The sequence below is a fragment of the Lissotriton vulgaris genome, chromosome 11 (assembly GCF_964263255.1).
Source record: "Lissotriton vulgaris chromosome 11, aLisVul1.2, whole genome shotgun sequence".
Lineage (NCBI taxonomy): Eukaryota > Metazoa > Chordata > Amphibia > Caudata > Salamandridae > Lissotriton > Lissotriton vulgaris.
In genome coordinates this window covers 711,185,397-711,204,536 of record NC_141699.1, presented here as the reverse complement: position 1 = coordinate 711,204,536, position 19,140 = coordinate 711,185,397, and the positions used below count along the sequence as shown (strand labels likewise).

Here is a 19,140-nt window from a genome sequence, read left to right as displayed (position 1 = left end):
GGGGGAACTTATCTCTGCAGTGAAAAACAAGGACCCAGTTAATATCAGAATCGCGAGGAAACTCTACAAAAAAACTGTGGCTGAGGCAAAGGAGGCTCATGAATACAATTTTTGGTGGGAGCTAGTAGAGGCAAGTACTAGGAAAGATTCCAAGGGGTTTTGGGATTTGCTGAGAGCCAGGGACAAGCCTCTTGATCAACAGATAACCTGTAATATCCCTGGTGACGTCTGGTTTGCCCACTTCTCCAAGCTATATTCTGTCCCACTGGGGGCACCTCATCTAAGTCTGGGTCCTTTGCCCAGTCCCACAGTCGACATTCCAATTAACGACGGCCCCTTCACCAGTGAGGAAGTTGAAAGGGCAATCAGGTGTATCGTATCCAATAAGGCTGCAGGCCCTGATGGGATTCCGGGTGACTTGCTGAAGAACTACCCATTATTGTGGAGCAGATTAATTGCTTCTCTCTTAAATGAGGCCTTGCGGGGAGGTTCTCTCCCTGACTCATGGAGGGGCGCTGAAGTCGTCCCTATTTTTAAGAAAGGCTGTAGGGACGACCCAGCCAACTATCGCCCTATCAGTCTGCTGGACTCAACGCAAAAGGTTGCGGGTAAAGTGGTACTAGGTAGGATTTTGCAGTGGGCTGAAGAAAACCAGATCCTGTCAGATTTCCAAGCAGGTTTTAGAACAGGGACAGGCACCATCGAGCAGACATTTCGCCTCTTAATGATATATTGGAAAGTGGTGGTGCTGGGCGGGGGCAGTTTGTATCTAGTCTTTATAGACTTGCGAACTGCCTTCGACCTGGTCCCACGAGCCCAATTGTGGAATGTCCTCGATGGGTTAGGCATACCCCCTTACTTGTTGGCTTTGCTTATAAAATTCCATGAAAGCAACTTTGCTCAGATTAGATGGGGTGTTCAGGGGGAAAAAACATCTCGTATCCCTGTAAATAGGGGCGTCCGCCAGGGGTGTGTGCTTGCCCCCACTCTGTTTTCTCTCTACGTTAACGGAGTGGTGGAGCATCTCCTTCAACATCCATCAGATGCACCTTCCCTGGCTGGAAGGAAAGTTCTGACGCTCCTATTTGCGGACGACACCCTCCTAATCTCAAAATCACCAGCAGGCATCCAAAAGTTGCTTTCTAGTTTCAAGGCCTTTTGTGATACTAAGGGCTTGTCTATAAATATAGGCAAGACCAAATTCCTTGTCCTTAACGCCCCCAAGAAATCTGTTGCCCCTCCTGCTCTAGACTCTGTTCCACTCGAAAGAGTCAAAGAATTTGACTACCTGGGCATACGACTCTGCGACACTATGAGTTGGAAGGCACACCACCAAAAGGTGTTTCTGACCCATAAGAGGGTCGCAGGTGCCCTGCTCAAAGAACAACGTGCCTCATCTATAAAACCTTTTGGGGCACTATTAGACATTTACAGGGCAAGGGTTGTGAGTGCAGCATTGTATGGCGCAGAACTGTGGGGCATTCAGAGAGTTGACACCTTATCTCACCTCGAAAATAACTTTCATAAAGATCTTATGAGGCTACCCCACAGTACACCTACAATCCCCCTCTTGCTAGATGCAGGCACCCGCCCAATATGCGAGCAAGCAAGACTACGTCCCCTTTTATTATGGGCCAGGATATGGAATGTCCCTGAACTGTGTAGCTACGCAGATGCCCTAAGTGAACTTTTGTCCCTTTCGGGCTGTTATAAGGTAACCTGGCTCAGGGAGGTTAAGCGGCTTCTCTATGAGTTGGGGTTAGCAGACGCTTGGGTCAACAGATCAGCACCGTCAAAACAATTGCTAAAGAAGGCTTATTGGTCATGGGTGGACAACGAGAGAATGTGCAATCCTAAGCATTGTAAATCTGTTGCTCAGTTTCTGTTAGTTAAGGAGCTCCCTTATAGGGAACCCTATCTGGATTTAATCCATAACTCGGGCGACAGATCATTGTACTTCAAATTTAGGGTGGGGGTACTCCCCTTAGGGTTGTTAACTTCCACCTGGAAACCACCATTACAAGCTGTACCATATTGTCCCTTCTGTGACTCAAGGGTTGAGTCCGTTGCTCACCTGTTGTTTGAGTGCTATGCTTATGCGGTGCCTAGGTCGAGATGGCTGAAACCTTTATGTAGGAGCTTGGGAACTAGATCACATTTGGAAGCCATACGCATATTGCGTACAGATGCCCGACCCTTCTTTGCCTGCTGTATGGCAAAATTTCTAGGCTGGGCTTGGCGTATAAGAACTGCAAGGAAGTTGCTGATCCAGTAATGTGTTCTCTGCCTGTATTGGCCTTTATAATTCGCCCAATAATGCCTTTCAATCAATCAAAAATAAATAACCGGACCCCTGGTGTCACCGCGGCCATACTTTTGCTGAATTTGATTTTTGTGATTTGTTCAATTTTTGTGTGTCTTCTCGATGTTACAGGTACGCATGACCCCTGGTTTGGTAGTTGATTGCGGTGCAGTGGGCTCCTCACGCCTCTTGACCCTGGTGGCACTGCACCTGCTGCACGCTCAATAACTACGCCCTTGTGCATTTGCCTTGCACTGTTCAGTTAGTGTGTGTGGCGTCTGCTCCCTGTCCCAGCATGTTGGCAGTAAATAATACCACCCAACCCCTACCCCCACACACCATGACCCCCTCACGCTCACCTGCATGGGTAGCAGGGTGGGCAGCACCAGCAACCCCAGACACAGGGCCAATAGTTTCCTCATGGAGCTCCCGGGTGTTTCCGAGCTCCGCTGGGTGGTCACTGGGATTGGTTGTCTCAGGTGTTGGTCTCCGGTGCGGTGCGCCTCAGTGCGGACGAGATGGATGAATGACTCTGTCTCAGGGTTTTATGTGAGAAAGCTCTGACGTGCGAGCTCTCTCCTCCTCGTCCCTCCCTCCAGCCTTTTCAAATGCAAATTTCATTTTTGAGACACTACACCACACCCCCGAAACCCACCCTGTCGAATTCTATGCCTGGAGCACCGAACCGTCGCCCTGCTGGTTATTTACCTCACGTCTCCTAAATTTGCATTTGTGTTAGTCTCTATTTAACCCTCTGAGCCTCACACGAGCGCCCAAGGCCCCCTCCCCTCTTATAAAGCTCCTGCTTAACACCCTGATTCGGACACTTTGCCCCCTCACTCATCTTAAAAAAGCCCACGAGTGGTGTGTGCAAGCGCGCCACCGCGAGCCATATGTCTTCAATTATGACGCCCGTGTCTGGGCACGATAGTTGAAGACATATAGGCTTTGGTGCGCATAACAGACACCAATAAATAGGCCATGGGCGAGCTACGCGACCGACTATAGCCTATTGCGTGTTCTGTTAAAAAACAACACGCACTACAAGCCCAATCAAAATGGACCATAAGAAATGGACACGCACGAGCGTGTGCATTTCTTAAGTCCATTTTGAAAACACGGACAAAAGGACTCTCACTGCGCAAACACCGCTGTGGAGTGTATCGCTAAGCGCAAGACATAAAAACGGTCCCCACTGCTGCAAAAACGGCCCCCACCCTTCTAGCCTTACGGGAAAACGCCCCATGCCCGCTACCCGCTACAGCCAATCCGGGCCTGGTGGCCCGTGATGTAGTGACTATGATGTAAAGTACACAATGTAATGTCCCACAATGTACTGAACTCAGTGCAATGCAGGTGTGCCCTTCAGGACTTCCTCCCAACACAGTGGACAACATCTTAACTTCAATGACATCCTCATAGGTGGCCACTAGTATCTGCATACTAATAGATGCCCACACCACCACATTCCTTCTTTTGGATAAAAGCAGTGCCGAATTGGTATATGATCCTACCTCTTATTAACTGATCCATAGAAAGCATTTCAGTGTGGTACATAATTTTTGTTCACTTAATCTTCCTTGTGTACGAGCTGACTCTGGTGCCCTTCTTCACCATGCAAACGGATGCTTCCCATATTGTCTGCTTTTCAGGCCTTTAACATATGTGCTCAACTCCATTTTAAGCAGTGTCACTGGCCTTAACTAGGTTTTATTCATACAGTTACGAAGAATGAATTTAAATCTATCATTCCGACAAACATTTTGCCCATGTCCACAATCATGCCCTCTACCCGCACTCTTCATGAGAGTCTGTAAAAATGCTTCTTCTTGTTTAATCTTGCTTTGATATAATAGTCTTTCATGTCTCCCACAATCCCCTAATTAGTGTGGTATTTACCTTAGCTGAATCCCCTATATCTAGTATTTGCTGTGAAAAAAGGCCAGGCCAATGAGACATAAGTGAAGCAACTCCATTACTACCTAGAGGCTTTAATTATCTGTGTGTTCAGGGGCAACTGACCACAGGGGACAACATGCCATTCTGAATGGACGTCTTTGATGGTGTTTTGAAAAACTAAGGCTCATGAAGAGATTTCAACGGTTGGCATCTTGCAGCGAAGCAAATCGATGTTCCTGGGGGATTTGGTTGTATATGAGGATCCATCATGTAGTGCTAGCTGGTGAGAACACTTGTTTAGGACCAGAATTGAAAACCGTTAAAATCCATCAAGGCTAACTATATATATGTTGTCTTTGGTGGAGTAATATGCCTTTTATCTTTGATGGCCTTAGGCAGCCTCATATTCATACATATTGTAACCTGGGCCAGTTTTGCAATTATGATGGAAAAATCATAGGGTGGGGCCTTCATCCCCCTACATACTTTGAAGCTATATGTTCAACATACATATATGTGCAGTTAGGTATACTGAATCTATACTTACCTATTTATAGATAGGTTCCTGATATGGCGGTAATCAATAATCTGTGATCTTTTTGTAGGACGGTATTTGTTATACAATATTTAGGTAGTATATCTTGGCTCATATATGTGCAGTTATTTTAGGATCATCTAAGAAATTAGTGATAAAGGCTGATATTTGAGTATTTATCACATAGGTAACTTCTTCCAGTGCGCAGAGAGCACTCCCAAGTCTAGAGGTCATGGAAATCCAGCACAGAGTTTCATTGTGCATCCAACCCTATCTGTCACCCTTCTGCATGTAGAGCAGAGTCGCCAAAGCTGGACCAGTGAATTAACAAAAAAACACATTTGAGGCATTCCTCCAATCCCTTCAAAAAACTTGTTTGGATCAGCTGCTGACAGGTAGAACCGCAGTATAGCAGATTTTATTTTATTCAGAAGGTTAAAGGTGGAAATGTGAGTCACCCCAAGAGAATGACCTCTGCCCCAAGATAGTGAAACTTGAAATGAATACCCTAGATTGGGGGTACGAATGAGGACAAAGCTGGGCATAAACCAATAATCGAGCATGTCACTTAGTTTTTCTAAAACATGAACATATAGATTTTACTTGCAGTAATGCTTACCTCGTCCTTTGGAATATCACTGACAGAAGACTCTGTGAGGAGACTAGTTTGTGATTGGCTGCTAATACCACTGTCTTCCTTCAGGTAGTCGATATCCAAAGAGTTTACAGAAAGCATCAAGTTTGATTTGGGCTTTAAACTCTTTGGTCTTTCAGGTGCCTCAGAAAAGACTTCAAACGCGGAGCTCCAGCCAAGAGAAGTCATTGAGGTGGCAGTAGTCCGGCTGTAACGGAAACATTTGCGTTGGGAACTTGGCATGGGGCTCTGTGGCTTGGGGCTCATGGGTTTGGTGGGGCCATCTCTTTCTTCTGTAGTTGAGCATCTTTGAGGGCTATAAGGCAGTAACTGATTTAAATTTGAATCATAGTCGCTTGAACTGATGGGAGACATCATTCCAGATTCCTCAGGTGGCAAATCTAAGCTGTTTTGTGGTTTGTCTGGGAGCTCTGCGTCAAACGAAAATAAAGACATTAAAGTTTGTTCATTGAGCGGTGTTTCCTTTTTTGCATCCTCTGAAGATATGTCAAAGTTCGACCCAACTTTTGGATGTGAAATTACAACCTCTGAGGATGTTCCATGGGAGTCATTGGACCATGTCGAACTGTGACCATTTTCAGTTTCTATTTTTTCTTTTGACAATCGCCTTAATGGGTCACATGGGTCCTGCTGCTGGGATGTTGGAGACAGGAGACCTTCTTGTGGTGCTGACAAACTTACAGGGCTTTGCTTTTTTGATGTCTCATATTCCTTACTCTTTCGTAAGGTTTTCCATGAAGACTGGCGTAGCTTTCCTCTGTTCTTCTCAACTTTGAGAGATCCTTTGGACCCTTCCTGGTCTGCATTCTCCTTCTCCAGGGATTTGGAATCAAAGAAACTTGAGAAGGATCTTTGAGCTAGCGCCAACCGTACCTTAAACTTTCGGCCATCTGATATTTTGCTTCTTCTGCGGTCGATGGTCTCATCAGCGGATTTATTACTTTGCTCCTCTGTCTCGTCACGCTCATCCAAATCATTTGCACCAGAGGCCACATTTTCAAGAGATTTAGTAGTAACAAATTCATCAATGTCTATTCTTCCAGGTCCAGATGCTTTTCTCATACTTCTGTTAAAAAAAGTACTTTTCTCAAAAAAATCATCATCATCTGAATTTTCTGAGATGCTGTATTCTACCTTGGTGCTAAATTTTCGATTTACTGGATTGGATGCTGGGGATAATGTATTTCGAATATGCTTTCCCGTGGGTCTTACTGATTCATTTTCATTTTCATCCTTCTTGGTCTCTAATTCTTTATGTTTGATATTTTGCCTTTGATGATCTGGGTCTTCCGTAAAGAGCGTCTTGTTCTTCTTGAATGAAGTAATTTTTGGGAAAGCTAAGAACTTGGAGGGCTTCCCAGCTGTGCCATTGTGCAGAGGCTTTTGCACAGCCTTGTAGAGGCTGCTGTTGCTTCCTAGCAGACGCTTGCTATTATCCTCCAAATCCTCACTATTAGTACTGCCAGTGCTTATGCTATCAAGAACCATTGTGGGTGTAGTGGGTCTCTCAATAAGTACTGGTCTATCTGTGAACGATGCCATGTTCAAAAGCTGCTCATTATCAGAGTTGTTGATGTCAGCCACCATTTGGTAAGAGTTTTCTATATCAAGCGTTTCATTAACATGATCTAAGACAGCCTCTGATGAATGAGAGCTTTCTTGCTTTTCACTTTCAACACTGTCTTCACAATTCTCCTCCAATCTGAGCACATTTCCATTTTTGTCCTTGCGATTTTCTTCCAAGTTGCTGAGAGGCCTTATTTCCAACCTGAGTGTACCTGCCCCTTCAACGACTTCAGTGAGATATTCATTTCTTGGAAACACTGCTCTCCCCACCTCTTCATCCTTTGTTTCCAGTGCTAAATTCGTGGACTCCACCCATGCACCTTCATCTGGAGAGATGTGCTCAGCAAATTCCTGAGAAGTCTCTAGGAAACTGTAATGGGGGTTGGAGATCAGTTTGATCGAAATTGGTTCCTTGGAATGAGTCACTGGTTGTGATTTTGCCTCACTCGCTGGTCCCCTCATCAAAGATTGCACACTGGGAGATGTTAACAAGGCAAGCTCTTGTTGTTCATCCTCACTCACGGAAAATGGTTCTTCTCTAGGTGATACACTGTCAGGATATGCTTTCAGCGTATCCGAGTATGACACACATACATCATGCTTGGTGGTTGACGTGCTATCTGTCCATATTTGGTTGTTGTCATTAACAGAGGCAGGTTGTTCACTTTCCAATCCACCACAGGCATCCAATGTCTCTGATACAGATGCTCCACCCGTCTGTCGTTCTGCCTGAGCTCCTGTTTGTTCAATGGAGACAATAATTAAAGGGGGTTTGAATGCAAGATGGCCTCTTGAGTCTGTCTTGTGCCCCTTGCTCTGGGTTTCTGGAATGTCGGATTCAGCCTTGGTTTCCAGAGGACAATTGGACACATTGGATGAAGCTAGCTCCTGATTCTCGTCCACAGGATGGTCTGTGCATTTAGGAGTTTGCTGTGGCAGAACTGCTGACTTTGTTGTCCATTCAGTTCTTGAATTCGTAAGCAGTACCAGGCCTTTCAGTGTTTTTCTTGATCCCTGATCAGTGAGCCCATCTTTCTGTTTGCTTGTATCCGTCGGTGATGATGGCACTCTGACTTCTGAGTCAGTGACAAACGTTAAGGGCCCACTGTGGATACAATTAGTGGAATGACTATGGTTCCCGTTGTCTTTTTGTGTTAAAGGGGCAATTTCACTTGCCCAGGTGTTCAGGTGAGTGTATGAACCAGAGCCCCGAAAATGAGTTTCTGACTCAGGTTCATTCGTTGGCAGAATTCCTCTAAATGTTTCCTTACTAGTGGGCAACGGGAAGTTAATTTCCTTTGAGGATTTATTTGACGGCTCAATAATTAGAGCTCCTGATGAACAAATATCAGTAGGCACAAATGTTCTGGCTGTCTTTTTGTTAAGGTCACTTGTAGTTTTCAGAAGAGGAAGCTGTCTTGTCCAGATGGAATCCGGACCAGTTATGAGACTCTCTCCCAGGACCTCGCCTCCTCTAGCTTCCTTACCGTTCCCAGATGCACTCTCACAGTGCTCTCTGCGATGCAGAGGGTGCTCTGGGTGTCTTTTTGGCAGTTGCCCTTTTGAACCAGACTCTCTAAGTTTACTCTTCTGAAGAAAGTAGTTAATAGTGGTTTCATTCTCCCTTTCACCTTGAAGGCTAATGTTTTCTGGAGTACTAATCCATGATTTTGCTTTTGTAAAGCCACTGGGTTTTAAGTTCTGGCAGCGCTGACCAATCTGAGAATCAAGCTGGGCCGTCTTCAAGGGCCATGCAAAGGCAATCTCTTCACGTCTTATGGAGTTGTGTCGGCTACAGTTTTTGCTTCGGGTTAGCACAAACTGCACATCACAATTCAAGAGGGGACCCTGATTGCTTCCAATTTTGCCTTTCTCTTCAAAATGAAGATCAGGCAAACTGTAGTGGGATTCGTTCTTGGGAAATGAGGAAAGACTTTCAGTCCTGCTACAAAGCAAGCAGTCGTCAGACTTTGATTGCAAATGAGAAGTGCTATTGACCTCAGCTGCTCTGGTCGTCCATTCTGGCAGCCATGCTTCAACACCGTCCAAGCCAACTTGGCAGCCTCCTCTGACCTCTTCAAGGGGATCAGCCTCTGCTGCGCGCCCTACGTGCGGATGGTCTGTGTCTGTACCTGTCTCCTGGGCTGGCTCAGAGTCAGTGATAGACACATCTGTGGTTAAAGTTGGCTCCTCCTCCTCCTCCCCGCCCCTCAGTGTTGAAGTCTGTGTCCTTTCAAGGGGACTGTTCGAATCTGCCTCAAGGGCAGCAGAGGCTTCAGGCTGGCCCTCTCGTCGTTGGTCTGTGACCCTTGCAAACTGCTTAGTTCCTGGAGCAGTGGGAGCCTGGCCTTGGCTGTTTGAGTTTGAGTCCCTCGGCCAGCGAAGTGCTTTAAGAGCAGGGGAAGCCTGTGGTTCACAATATTTGCTGTTTTTCTCTTCACATGCCAGCTTGGAACAGACCTCCTCGTTGGTGATGGACTCTGCATCGGAAGCACTTTCAAAGGCCTCTGTCCTGACCTCGGAAGTACTTTCGCTCTGGTGAGACTGGGTCTCGAAGAAATCCTCATCGGTTTCTGGGGTTGATGCGCTGGTTTCCAGCTCTACCGTGGCTGTGGAAGGGGGACAGACTTCATGTTGTACCGCCGCTTCACCGGACGTCTCCTCCTCTGTGTCTGGGGTCTGTGAAAGAAAATAGGAGAATCAGCCATACAGTGCAGCTTGTGTCATCTCAGTGACATTTAAACCAAAAAACATGTTCTCAGCTCTTGTGACAATCAAAGTATATATTATGTTTGTGAAGTGTATCGGCTCACGGTACAATGTATCATACCCTAAAGCATCTGCAGTGTAATGCACTACAACGGAAGAAGTATTGCATAACTATTACGTGTGATGCCATATAATTGAAGCAGTGTTGGACATCTGTGCCCTTTTAGTGTGCTGCAGTACAGATGAAGTAGTGTTGCGTATCTGGTTAGTGTGATGCATCAAAACCGTTATTGTGTTCTGCCTATGGTAGGGTGCTATATAAAATTCTACAATGCCTGGGAACAGAATGGGTTACACACACAGATTAAGGATCATGTGCTAGTTCGTAGTCTGGCACTACTTTGTGGTGATTTTCATGCATATGACTAGCCAGAAAAGAAGCTCTATGAAGCTTGTGTTAAAAACAGATTCCAGTGTGGGCAGTCGCCCACCCACTCCCACCTCTATTGCTTGTTTTGTAGTGTAGTTCCTAGTTTCCCTATAGGCCCTGCGCATTGGAATAACATAAACAGCAGTGTAGACATAGGACTGAGGTCTTCTAGGTCTCTACTGACTATGTTAGACTTAATTTAGGTTTGCGCCAGCTAGCTCAGAGGTCACTGGAAACTTTCTGGACTGAATAGGAAGTGATCAGCTTCCCTGGCTCAGATCAGAAGGGATTCAGCTTCCGACAACCACTTAAACATGACAACGTTGCTCCTCAGAATAAGAGTCAATCTCTAGAGTCGTGTGAAACAATAGACAGTTATTTCACTCAGTCAGTTGTGCAGATTTAATTTCACAGAGTGCAGAGAACAGAGAGACGGGCGTTTTCAATAAAAGATATTATTTATTGAGCAGTCTTCCTTCTCATGCAAGAGAAATGAATTGCCACAATTGCAAGACTTGTTATAATATAAAGTGCGTACAGTAAAAGGAGTATCACAAAGTAATACTGTAAAAGCATTGATATGGTTTCTTAGCCATACGGTTTGTTAAGATGAATAAAATATATACAATATATACATTCATATATACATTTGCTAACAAGTTCAACTGGTGCTTCTAACTACGCCTACCCCGGTGTACCTGACCTAAGCCTAATACTTGGGAGGGGAGTAAGTAAGTAGCAGTTTAAGTTAAGTAGGTTTTTGCCAAGAGTCTGATTCAAGAATTCTCTCTAAGGGTTTAGTCAGCACCGCACCTCTGGAATAGAATGTAGGAGGTCTGGTATCTCCTCTCAGGACCCGATATCCCAGTCACCCGCAAGGGTAGGCTGGAAACGCCGGAGCTGGATTTTCTCGGCAGGAGAAAAGACAGCGTCTTTCTCAGCGCGTCAAAGAGGAGGGGCAGCGTCCGTGGGCTTCTCGCATCTGCTGGGCTCTCTGCAAGGGGACAGCTGTTCTGCTCCAGTATTCCCCACCACCGTGCGTGTGATTGCTTAAGGCAACGTTGGTATATTTATACCTGAAAAGGTGCAGAGTTTGACGTAGGTGTTGGACATAATACGTCAATAAAGATGTCACTAAGAACTGGTCGTTCTTACAGTGCTCGCAGGAGTTCTATTACAAATCAAAACAAAGCAAGCGGGGCTTTCCCAGGTTTGCTGGGGGTTTGGTATGTCGAAAGAACTCGGTGTGCTATCTAGGAATCTAAGGAAGTGGTTTCTGCTGTGTCATGGATTGTCATGAACTGCAGAGGCGAGTTACTGAAATATGGCATTGATTATTATGCCATTATAGGGATATGTATCGATTATAGCCGTATAGGGGCATAAGGTCATGATATTGATCGGGGGCCTAGATAAAACACATCAGTATCACTTGACTGAGGTGTTAGTTCACAGAGCAACTTTCACTGCCATGGATGAGCTGTCATCCATTTTAAGCTCCTGCTAGAAAGACAATCGAAGAAGGCAGAGCGCCAGAATGAACATGGCTGGGAAGATTCCAGCCAGTGCACCTCAAGGGACTGCTGCCGGAATGGCAAGTACTGCAATCGGCAGAACTATGTGTAAAACAGGCCAACCCTGCACCTGCACCTGCACCTTCATTTACCGCTCGTTTATTTATTTATTTACTTATTTAATGAGATTTTATATAGGCGAACATTATTACCCGAAGGTGTCAGAGCGCTTTACAAAAGAACCAGTTGCGTTACATAAGGACTTTGGATTACACGAGTTACATAAGAGATACAAACAGGAAAAATTTGCAAATGTACAAGTTGTAAAGTCACACAACGAAGAGATACACACAGAAAAAAATTGCAAATGTACAAGTTGTAAAGTCACTCAAGGAAGAGATACAAACGGATAAACTCTAAACTCAAAGGAATTGTAGTAAGTACAAAGGTCTACTACATATACTAGTGGTTAGAGTTATACATAAATATATAATCAAATAGTAAATTTACTCATGATTCCATTTTACCAGCGATTAGGCTTGGACAATTAAATATTACATATTTACAGAGTGAATGGAGAAATAAAACATCAAAAGGGGTAGAGAGAGGTGGGGGGGGGAAACTCGGAGGCTGAGATTAGCGAGAGGGGAACCTGCGGGGGGAGAAAGAGATAAGGCAGTCCAGCAAAAGAGAAATGTCTGAAGTTGAATACGTGAATATGTGTGCTGTCTGTCGGGAGGGAGAGGTGAAAGGGACGAGTGGGTAAGACGGTGGCTCTCTCACGCCTTTCAAAGGTGCTGCAATTGTGCCTCCCTGTTAGTGCGCGCGCTGCCGCACCCCAACAGTGTCCCCGCACCAGGTTGCCCCCACCCGCTTGAGGCGCTCGCTGGCATCCCCCATGTGAAATGGAGGGGGGGAAGGAGGGTCGGCCATGATACCCACCCCCCGGGCAGCTCTGGGCACAGGAAAACGACCCCGCAAGGTCTTCGCAAGCCCCGTGCATCACTGCATTTCCTCCCCGCTTCATGTAACAGCTGTCCCCCGCACGGGGATCGAACTCACGGCCCTGGTGTCTCTATCATTCCGCTCACAAAGGAGACTACTGGTCATGCATGTACTGTTGATGCACTCTGTCTGGTTTATTTGGAAAATGCCTGTGCTCCGATAGAATCTTAGGGCGTCATTTGCAAGCTTACTGCACCGCCAGTGCGACACTTATTTTGACGCACCGGCCGCGCAATGGACTTGCCCATAATTTCAAGGCCACGAATATTCACCCTGCGTGACTTTTCAAGGCCTTTGTATCCTCATGTAATGTGTATGTACTTGCATCCAGCTGCTCAGCCCTGTGTGTGTGCATTCTTATTGGAATCCTAGTCTGTGTGGAATGTTGGATGCATCAGGGTGTCAGTTAAGGATGGGCTGAGCGGCCAGTGGGCTGCTCCTGATGGGGCTGTTATCTTGACCTTTACTTATGCTAATAAACATCAACTACAAGTACCTGAATTGGTCTACGGAGTCTACTTATCTACACCTGTACCTGTGGGACCTACCCACTACATTTTGGCGACGATGAATCAACTTACCTCTATTTTTAATTATTGAAGGAGGAGGATGGTGTTTGTTTATTTCTTTCTTTTCGCTTTCTTCCTTCTTTAATAATTTAGATTTCTGTTTTCCCTCTCGTGATGCCTTTTTATATTCATCCCTGGGTCACAGATTTCTTGGTTGTTGTATATTTTTCTTGTGCATAGTTTCTCTTTGTTTTCTCTTCTGTTCTTTTGTTTTAAATTATTAAAGGGAGAGGATAATGTAGTATCCTCATGTAATGTGTATGTACTTGCATCCAGCTGCTCAGCCCTGTGTGTGTGCATTCTTATTGGAATCCTAGTCTGTGTGGAATGTTGGATGCATCAGGGTGTCAGTTAAGGATGGGCTGAGCGGCCAGTGGGCTGCTCCTGATGGGGCTGTTATCTTGACCTTTACTTATGCTAATAAACATCAACTACAAGTACCTGAATTGGTCTACGGAGTCTACTTATCTACACCTGTACCTGTGGGACCTACCCACTACAGCCTTGTAGATATGGGACTGTTTCATGCATTACTCTGTGTGAAAGGGGCCTTCCATGAGTGTTGCTGTGGATGTGTCCACACAAAATCCATGGAACCTGACACATGTCCTGATTTACAATGTTTCATTAAGCTGGAAATGCGTCAGAATCCTACGCCTCCCCAGGGAAGGCATAGGAGTGGTGGAAATACTTTTATTTCTCCCCATTTTTTCCTCTTTCTATGCATGCTGCAGAATGCAGAACTCATAGAAAGAGGAAAAGGCCATCAATTATTGTTTTGTACAGGAAAGTGTTCCTTCCTGCAACAAATTAATCATCCCGCAACGAAGGCACCCTTGTAAAATGACACACGGGTTTCTGCGCTGGCGTACGGCTGCTATTTGTGCACCGGCACAGGGGAGGACAGGAATTTTCTGCATCTTGTAGATACGGCGCATTCCTGCCCTTTTATTTTGATGCACTGCAACGCAGCAGGAAGGCTTTCTGCACTGCCGTGTATCAAGATATTGTAAATGAGGCCCAGTGTATCTGTGCGATGTCATGCAAATATCACAGCATTGCGTACCATACAGTGAAATGCATGATATATATGAAAGAGTATTATTAGTGTGTGTTTAAGGGGTAAGGCTGACATTTATTGTATGCCTGCACAATATGATGATAAAGTGAAGTACTATTACACAAGTTTACACACGTTACCATATTACCACTACGATGGTAAATTTGTATAGTGTGATGCATTTTAGTATTGCCAAGGTAGTTTTATATATGTGTGCAACATTGTGCAATATAATAATTGCTGTACTCTTTTAAATCTGTGCACAGCAATGCAGTATATATATCAGAAGTAGTAATATGTATATACATATAAATACACAGATATGTTTTGATTTCCTGTCCTGGGTGATTTTATATATTTTCAGTCTTATGTCTACCATATCTATGTTTTGGTGTGTGTGCTTAGGTGTGACAAGCTCCAAGTTTTTGTTTGCACTAAAAGTGTTTACCTCTATGAGCATTTTAAAGTATCACAAGTTCTACACGGAGGTGATGTTTACAAATCAATACAATGTACACAAACTTCTCTATGCAACAGTATGTATAGACTTTGTAACACAGCCAGAAATCCTGGCGGACTATCACTTTGTATAATTACAGACCCTCCAGGCATAACACCAAAATGATGCTGTATGTATATTTACTTTCCTTAGCTTGCAGTTGTTACGCAACTAGATTCTTTATAGGAGTGGTATCAGGGAGTATAAATCCTTGGTACTGATGAAAAGCCTTGGGGTAGGGCTTGAAACATGTAGACCTTTGAAACTCAGGATCATTATTGCATTGAGTTTCATTTCCTCCCCGGTTTTTAACAATACCGACTAGAGGTACGAATAAAGTATTTTTTCCTACTAGGCAGGTATTTTTAATGTTCCACAAAAAAAACACTTCTATTCTTTACATCTTTATTTATCTATTACTAGCTTACCCGTCGCGCGTTGCTGCGATCTCAGAAGAAAGGAAATTTAAGGAAACTTGTTATGATAACATTCAATTTACATTGTGTCATTTTTATTGAAACTTATTCATTTTAATATGGAAAACATTTTGAAATGTTGTTTTAATTCTGTTTATTTATTTGAGTGCTTGTGGATACACAGTATTTTTTGTTTTTCCGTCTGGTGCGTACACGAATAAATCAGAAGGTTTTCCGACGCGTGAGCTGGCCACACACAGTTGTCCATGTGAGAAGCACGGATTCTCCTAATCTAGTCCACACACTTGCAGCGATTGTCCTTGTGCTTTCTTGATGGTCATTGCAAAAGCGAGTCGCACCGGAAACTGTAAACGTTCAGTATTGGAAAGATTATGAGGGCCCTGGGGGGGCCGATATTTAACGAATTATTATTTTATTTTTTTGCCAGAAACTTTCGCGGGAGTGTACTCAACAACTTTTAACAATTTTTTTTTTTTTTGCTAGAAACCTTCGATGGAGTGTACTCAACAACTTCCCAAAGTTTCATGGCGATCTGATGAATGGTGTAGTAATGCATAAAGGACAAACAGACATACTTTCGTTTTTATATATATAGATGAAGCACCTAAAAGGGATTCCATGTAACTCATAGGTCGTAGCACGCCCTGTTCTGTAGGACAACGGGAATGACCGAATTATGAAGCATGCCACCAAGGGGAAACCCTGGTGGGCGAGGGTTATCTAAAGAAAACATTCTGTTTTCCAAACCAGATGTGGAATTTATGGAACAGTCCAACACAGAATTTCTGAAAATGCAATAGGTGTCGCGGACTATTAGGCGATTAAGATTGCTGTGATAATAGGGTGTTCAATAACATGTCTATATATGGTATTCTTTAGATCAATTCCTTTTTATTCTATACGAAAACTGATTCTAATAGGATTTTAGTGTTAGATTGGTCCAAGTATATGTTCCATCGCTAATCAATGAGACACTTCAAAATAGTGGTCTGAGAATTGTATTAAGAGTCATTATTAGATAGTTTACAAGAATAATAGATGATTGGGATGGTCTTTATAGAAGTGTTCTCAGTAAGATGTAAAAACTGATTCCAATAGGATTTTAGAATCAAATGGTCTAATTGTATGTTCCATCTCTAATCGATGTGGCACTAAAAATAAGGCGGTCTTAGAGTTTTGTTAAAAGTCATCGCTGTAGAGTTTACAGGACCAACAGGTGATTAAGATGGCCTTTATGACAGTGCTCTTAACAAGATGGTGGCCTTTTGCAACCAGGCAGAATGGTGAGACACTCTGAAATGGTTTGAAACCACAGGTAATGGTTGTTAACCGTGGGGGTATGTTATAGATTTGAAAACCGGTTATTTTTTCAGTTTGTGCTTATGCAGGGATTGGATATAAACATGGATTTTATCATTTGAAATTAGCTTGTGGGTTGTTAGCGGGCTAATCACTTAGTGGGGTCAGATATTTCTATTTGCATTGTTTGAGCGATAGTCACTTGGTGGTTTTAAACTAATTATATTGCTAAGAGAATGCTTGATGCAACTATTACATATACACAGTCATGTTTAATGCTTAGTTATACGGAGGTGATGGACAGGGCTTGGAGGATTGTAAGATTTTGTGGAAGTGTAGCTTTCACTAATATGGAGGATGTATCAGATTATGGATTCATATATGTAGAAATTTAGAAGAAATTATGTTGATTTTATAGACAATTATGAGAGTTTAATTGATTTTATATTAGACATGATAATTTTAAGACTATTTGTATTGATTTCACAATGAGTAACAGAAATGTGGGCAATATTATTGTCTGTAGTACAGGATTGTTTACACACCTATAAATCTGTTAATCCAACTGTTTGATGAACAGACATATATAGAAAAGTGCGTAAGTATGTATATGCCTTTATTTTGGGGACTGTTAGATAAAATCAATGGGGTGAAGTTCAATATTTCAGAAACTATACTGACAATGGTGATATTTTGAGTATTTGGTTTAATATTCAGATTCAAAATGATTACAAATTGGTCCACAAATATGGAATATTAAAATGATTAGAATACGTATAAGGGATTCCCTACCTCTTTTTTAAGATTGATTTGATATTATTACAGGTTGATCAAGTATGTATATAATTGTTTAATATGATTTTTGAAAAATGATATAATGTTTAAATTTAAGATGCCATAATGATAATGAAGTGCTGTTTTCAATGTGTAATTATTGGGTGTTCGGGGTGTCCTTTTGTAAAAATATATAGGTATCTTACAGTCCTGATGATGTCCCGGAGGAGGTTGAAATGCTTTGGTTGGGTTGTTGCTGTCTGATCTTAATAGGGTGGAAATAAAGAATAAAGATTGAACTTCTTTTTTAACCAACAACATCCGAGTCTCCTTTTGTGGCTGACACTCATTTAAGGACAAATTTGAAAATTAGATTATTGGGAATGAAGTATACTTGAATAATTGTTTTCTTTTTTAATTGAAGAAGCTCAAGTGCTCCCCTTTTGTGGTACTTGGTATAGGAGCTTGAAATTGTGGTAAACAATAATTTTGACACTATATTTTTTACAGCAATATTTTTTAACACAATATTGTGTCAGCGAACCTGCCCCAGATCCCGGTTCAAACGCAGGGCAATCAGAGTGTCATTAGGTTGCATAAACGATCATGCGAAATAATATAAATGTTCAGTAAAAGGCTCGATGATATATTGACCAAGAGAAAAGATTCCTGCATTGACCATGGTTATGAATTTTCTTCTGGGAGATTGGGTTTTATGTCAGTCTAAGAGGCATGCAGAGAGAGAGAAGCATAATCTTCAAAGTAAACCCTGGGCAATATGTGATTTCACAGTATTAGCTGTGGTGGGACGAAGGAAATATGTTGGTAGTGAGAAAGAATATTGAGGTCAGCATTATTTTTCTTCAACAAAGATGTCGCCAAAGGCACAAGTAGAAGCTGCAGTTGGTTTACAATTGCAAAATGAAATAGAGTCACCTTTAAGCCTCAGAAAGATTATGCCACGACTCCAAAGAATATGATAGTCTGCAGGGAGTGTTACTGTTAAGCGGAAGGCAGCCATATCTCAGAGAAGTTCAACAATCACAGATGTTTTCTCTAGGGTGGGGTTCGTCAGTGTGATGCAGCGTATCCGCTGGGGGATAGCTAATGTCAATCACCTTTATCAACAAGGTGACTGCTAAGTGCAAAACACCCTTTGACATGAGATTGAATAAGAAGACACTCTCGAACATCTACACACCCCACGGCACCCAAAAATCCTTCATAGTGAAATTTAAGCCCCTAAACGATGCGCAAGATATGAATGTGATTGTGTTTGCTGAGGCCTGGTTCAAGCAAAGTACAGAGATTTCCGACAGACGATAACATGGGAAACGGCTGAGTTGCAATCCATTTTTTTGATTAGTTCTTTCCGATGCACATGTGATATGAATTGTGAGCCCTCCTCAACATTTCTTGCCATTATTTAAAAATATATATATGCATGATTTATAATAACTGCCTGCCCTTGCTGTGTTTAAAAAAATGTTGCACTCTTTGCAGGACATCTGTGCACAGTGCTGATTCAATCTGACAGCATTTTAACACAAGTCTGAGTATAAAGCTGGAAATCTAGAGAACCCTGGAATGTTGCTATTTTGTTTTTTTAGTCAGAACTTTGCTGATTTGATGAGTTAGACAAGAACAGTCCCTTATATTTAGTATTATTGGAATTAAATAAATATTTGGAGTCATCATAGAAGCAGATCTTATTCTTGAGCGGCAAAGAAAGCTGTACCAAAATTGTTAACAAATATGCTCAGAAACTTAAAGAAGGATTCTTCCCTACGTAGACTCCCTTCACAACAACTAATCTTGTGCTCCATTATTTGGTTTACATGAATAAACTATACCTAGGAGCCTAGAAAATTATCCTTAATAAATAAC

The 19,140-nt window shown here is 43.0% G+C and overlaps 1 protein-coding gene across 5 annotated transcripts in view; it reads right to left on the bottom strand.

Moving 5' to 3' along the window:
* The window catches only part of ARHGEF4 (Rho guanine nucleotide exchange factor 4), a 663,006-nt gene that overhangs the window by 406,016 nt on the left and 237,850 nt on the right, over positions 1–19,140 (bottom strand). For all 5 annotated transcript variants that reach the window (XM_086943787.1, XM_086943785.1, XM_086943786.1 and 2 more), the window contains exon 2: positions 5,356–9,636. In XM_086943787.1, coding sequence (XP_086799913.1) covers positions 5,356–9,636 — 4,281 coding nt within the window. The remainder of the gene's footprint in view (positions 1–5,355; positions 9,637–19,140) is intronic.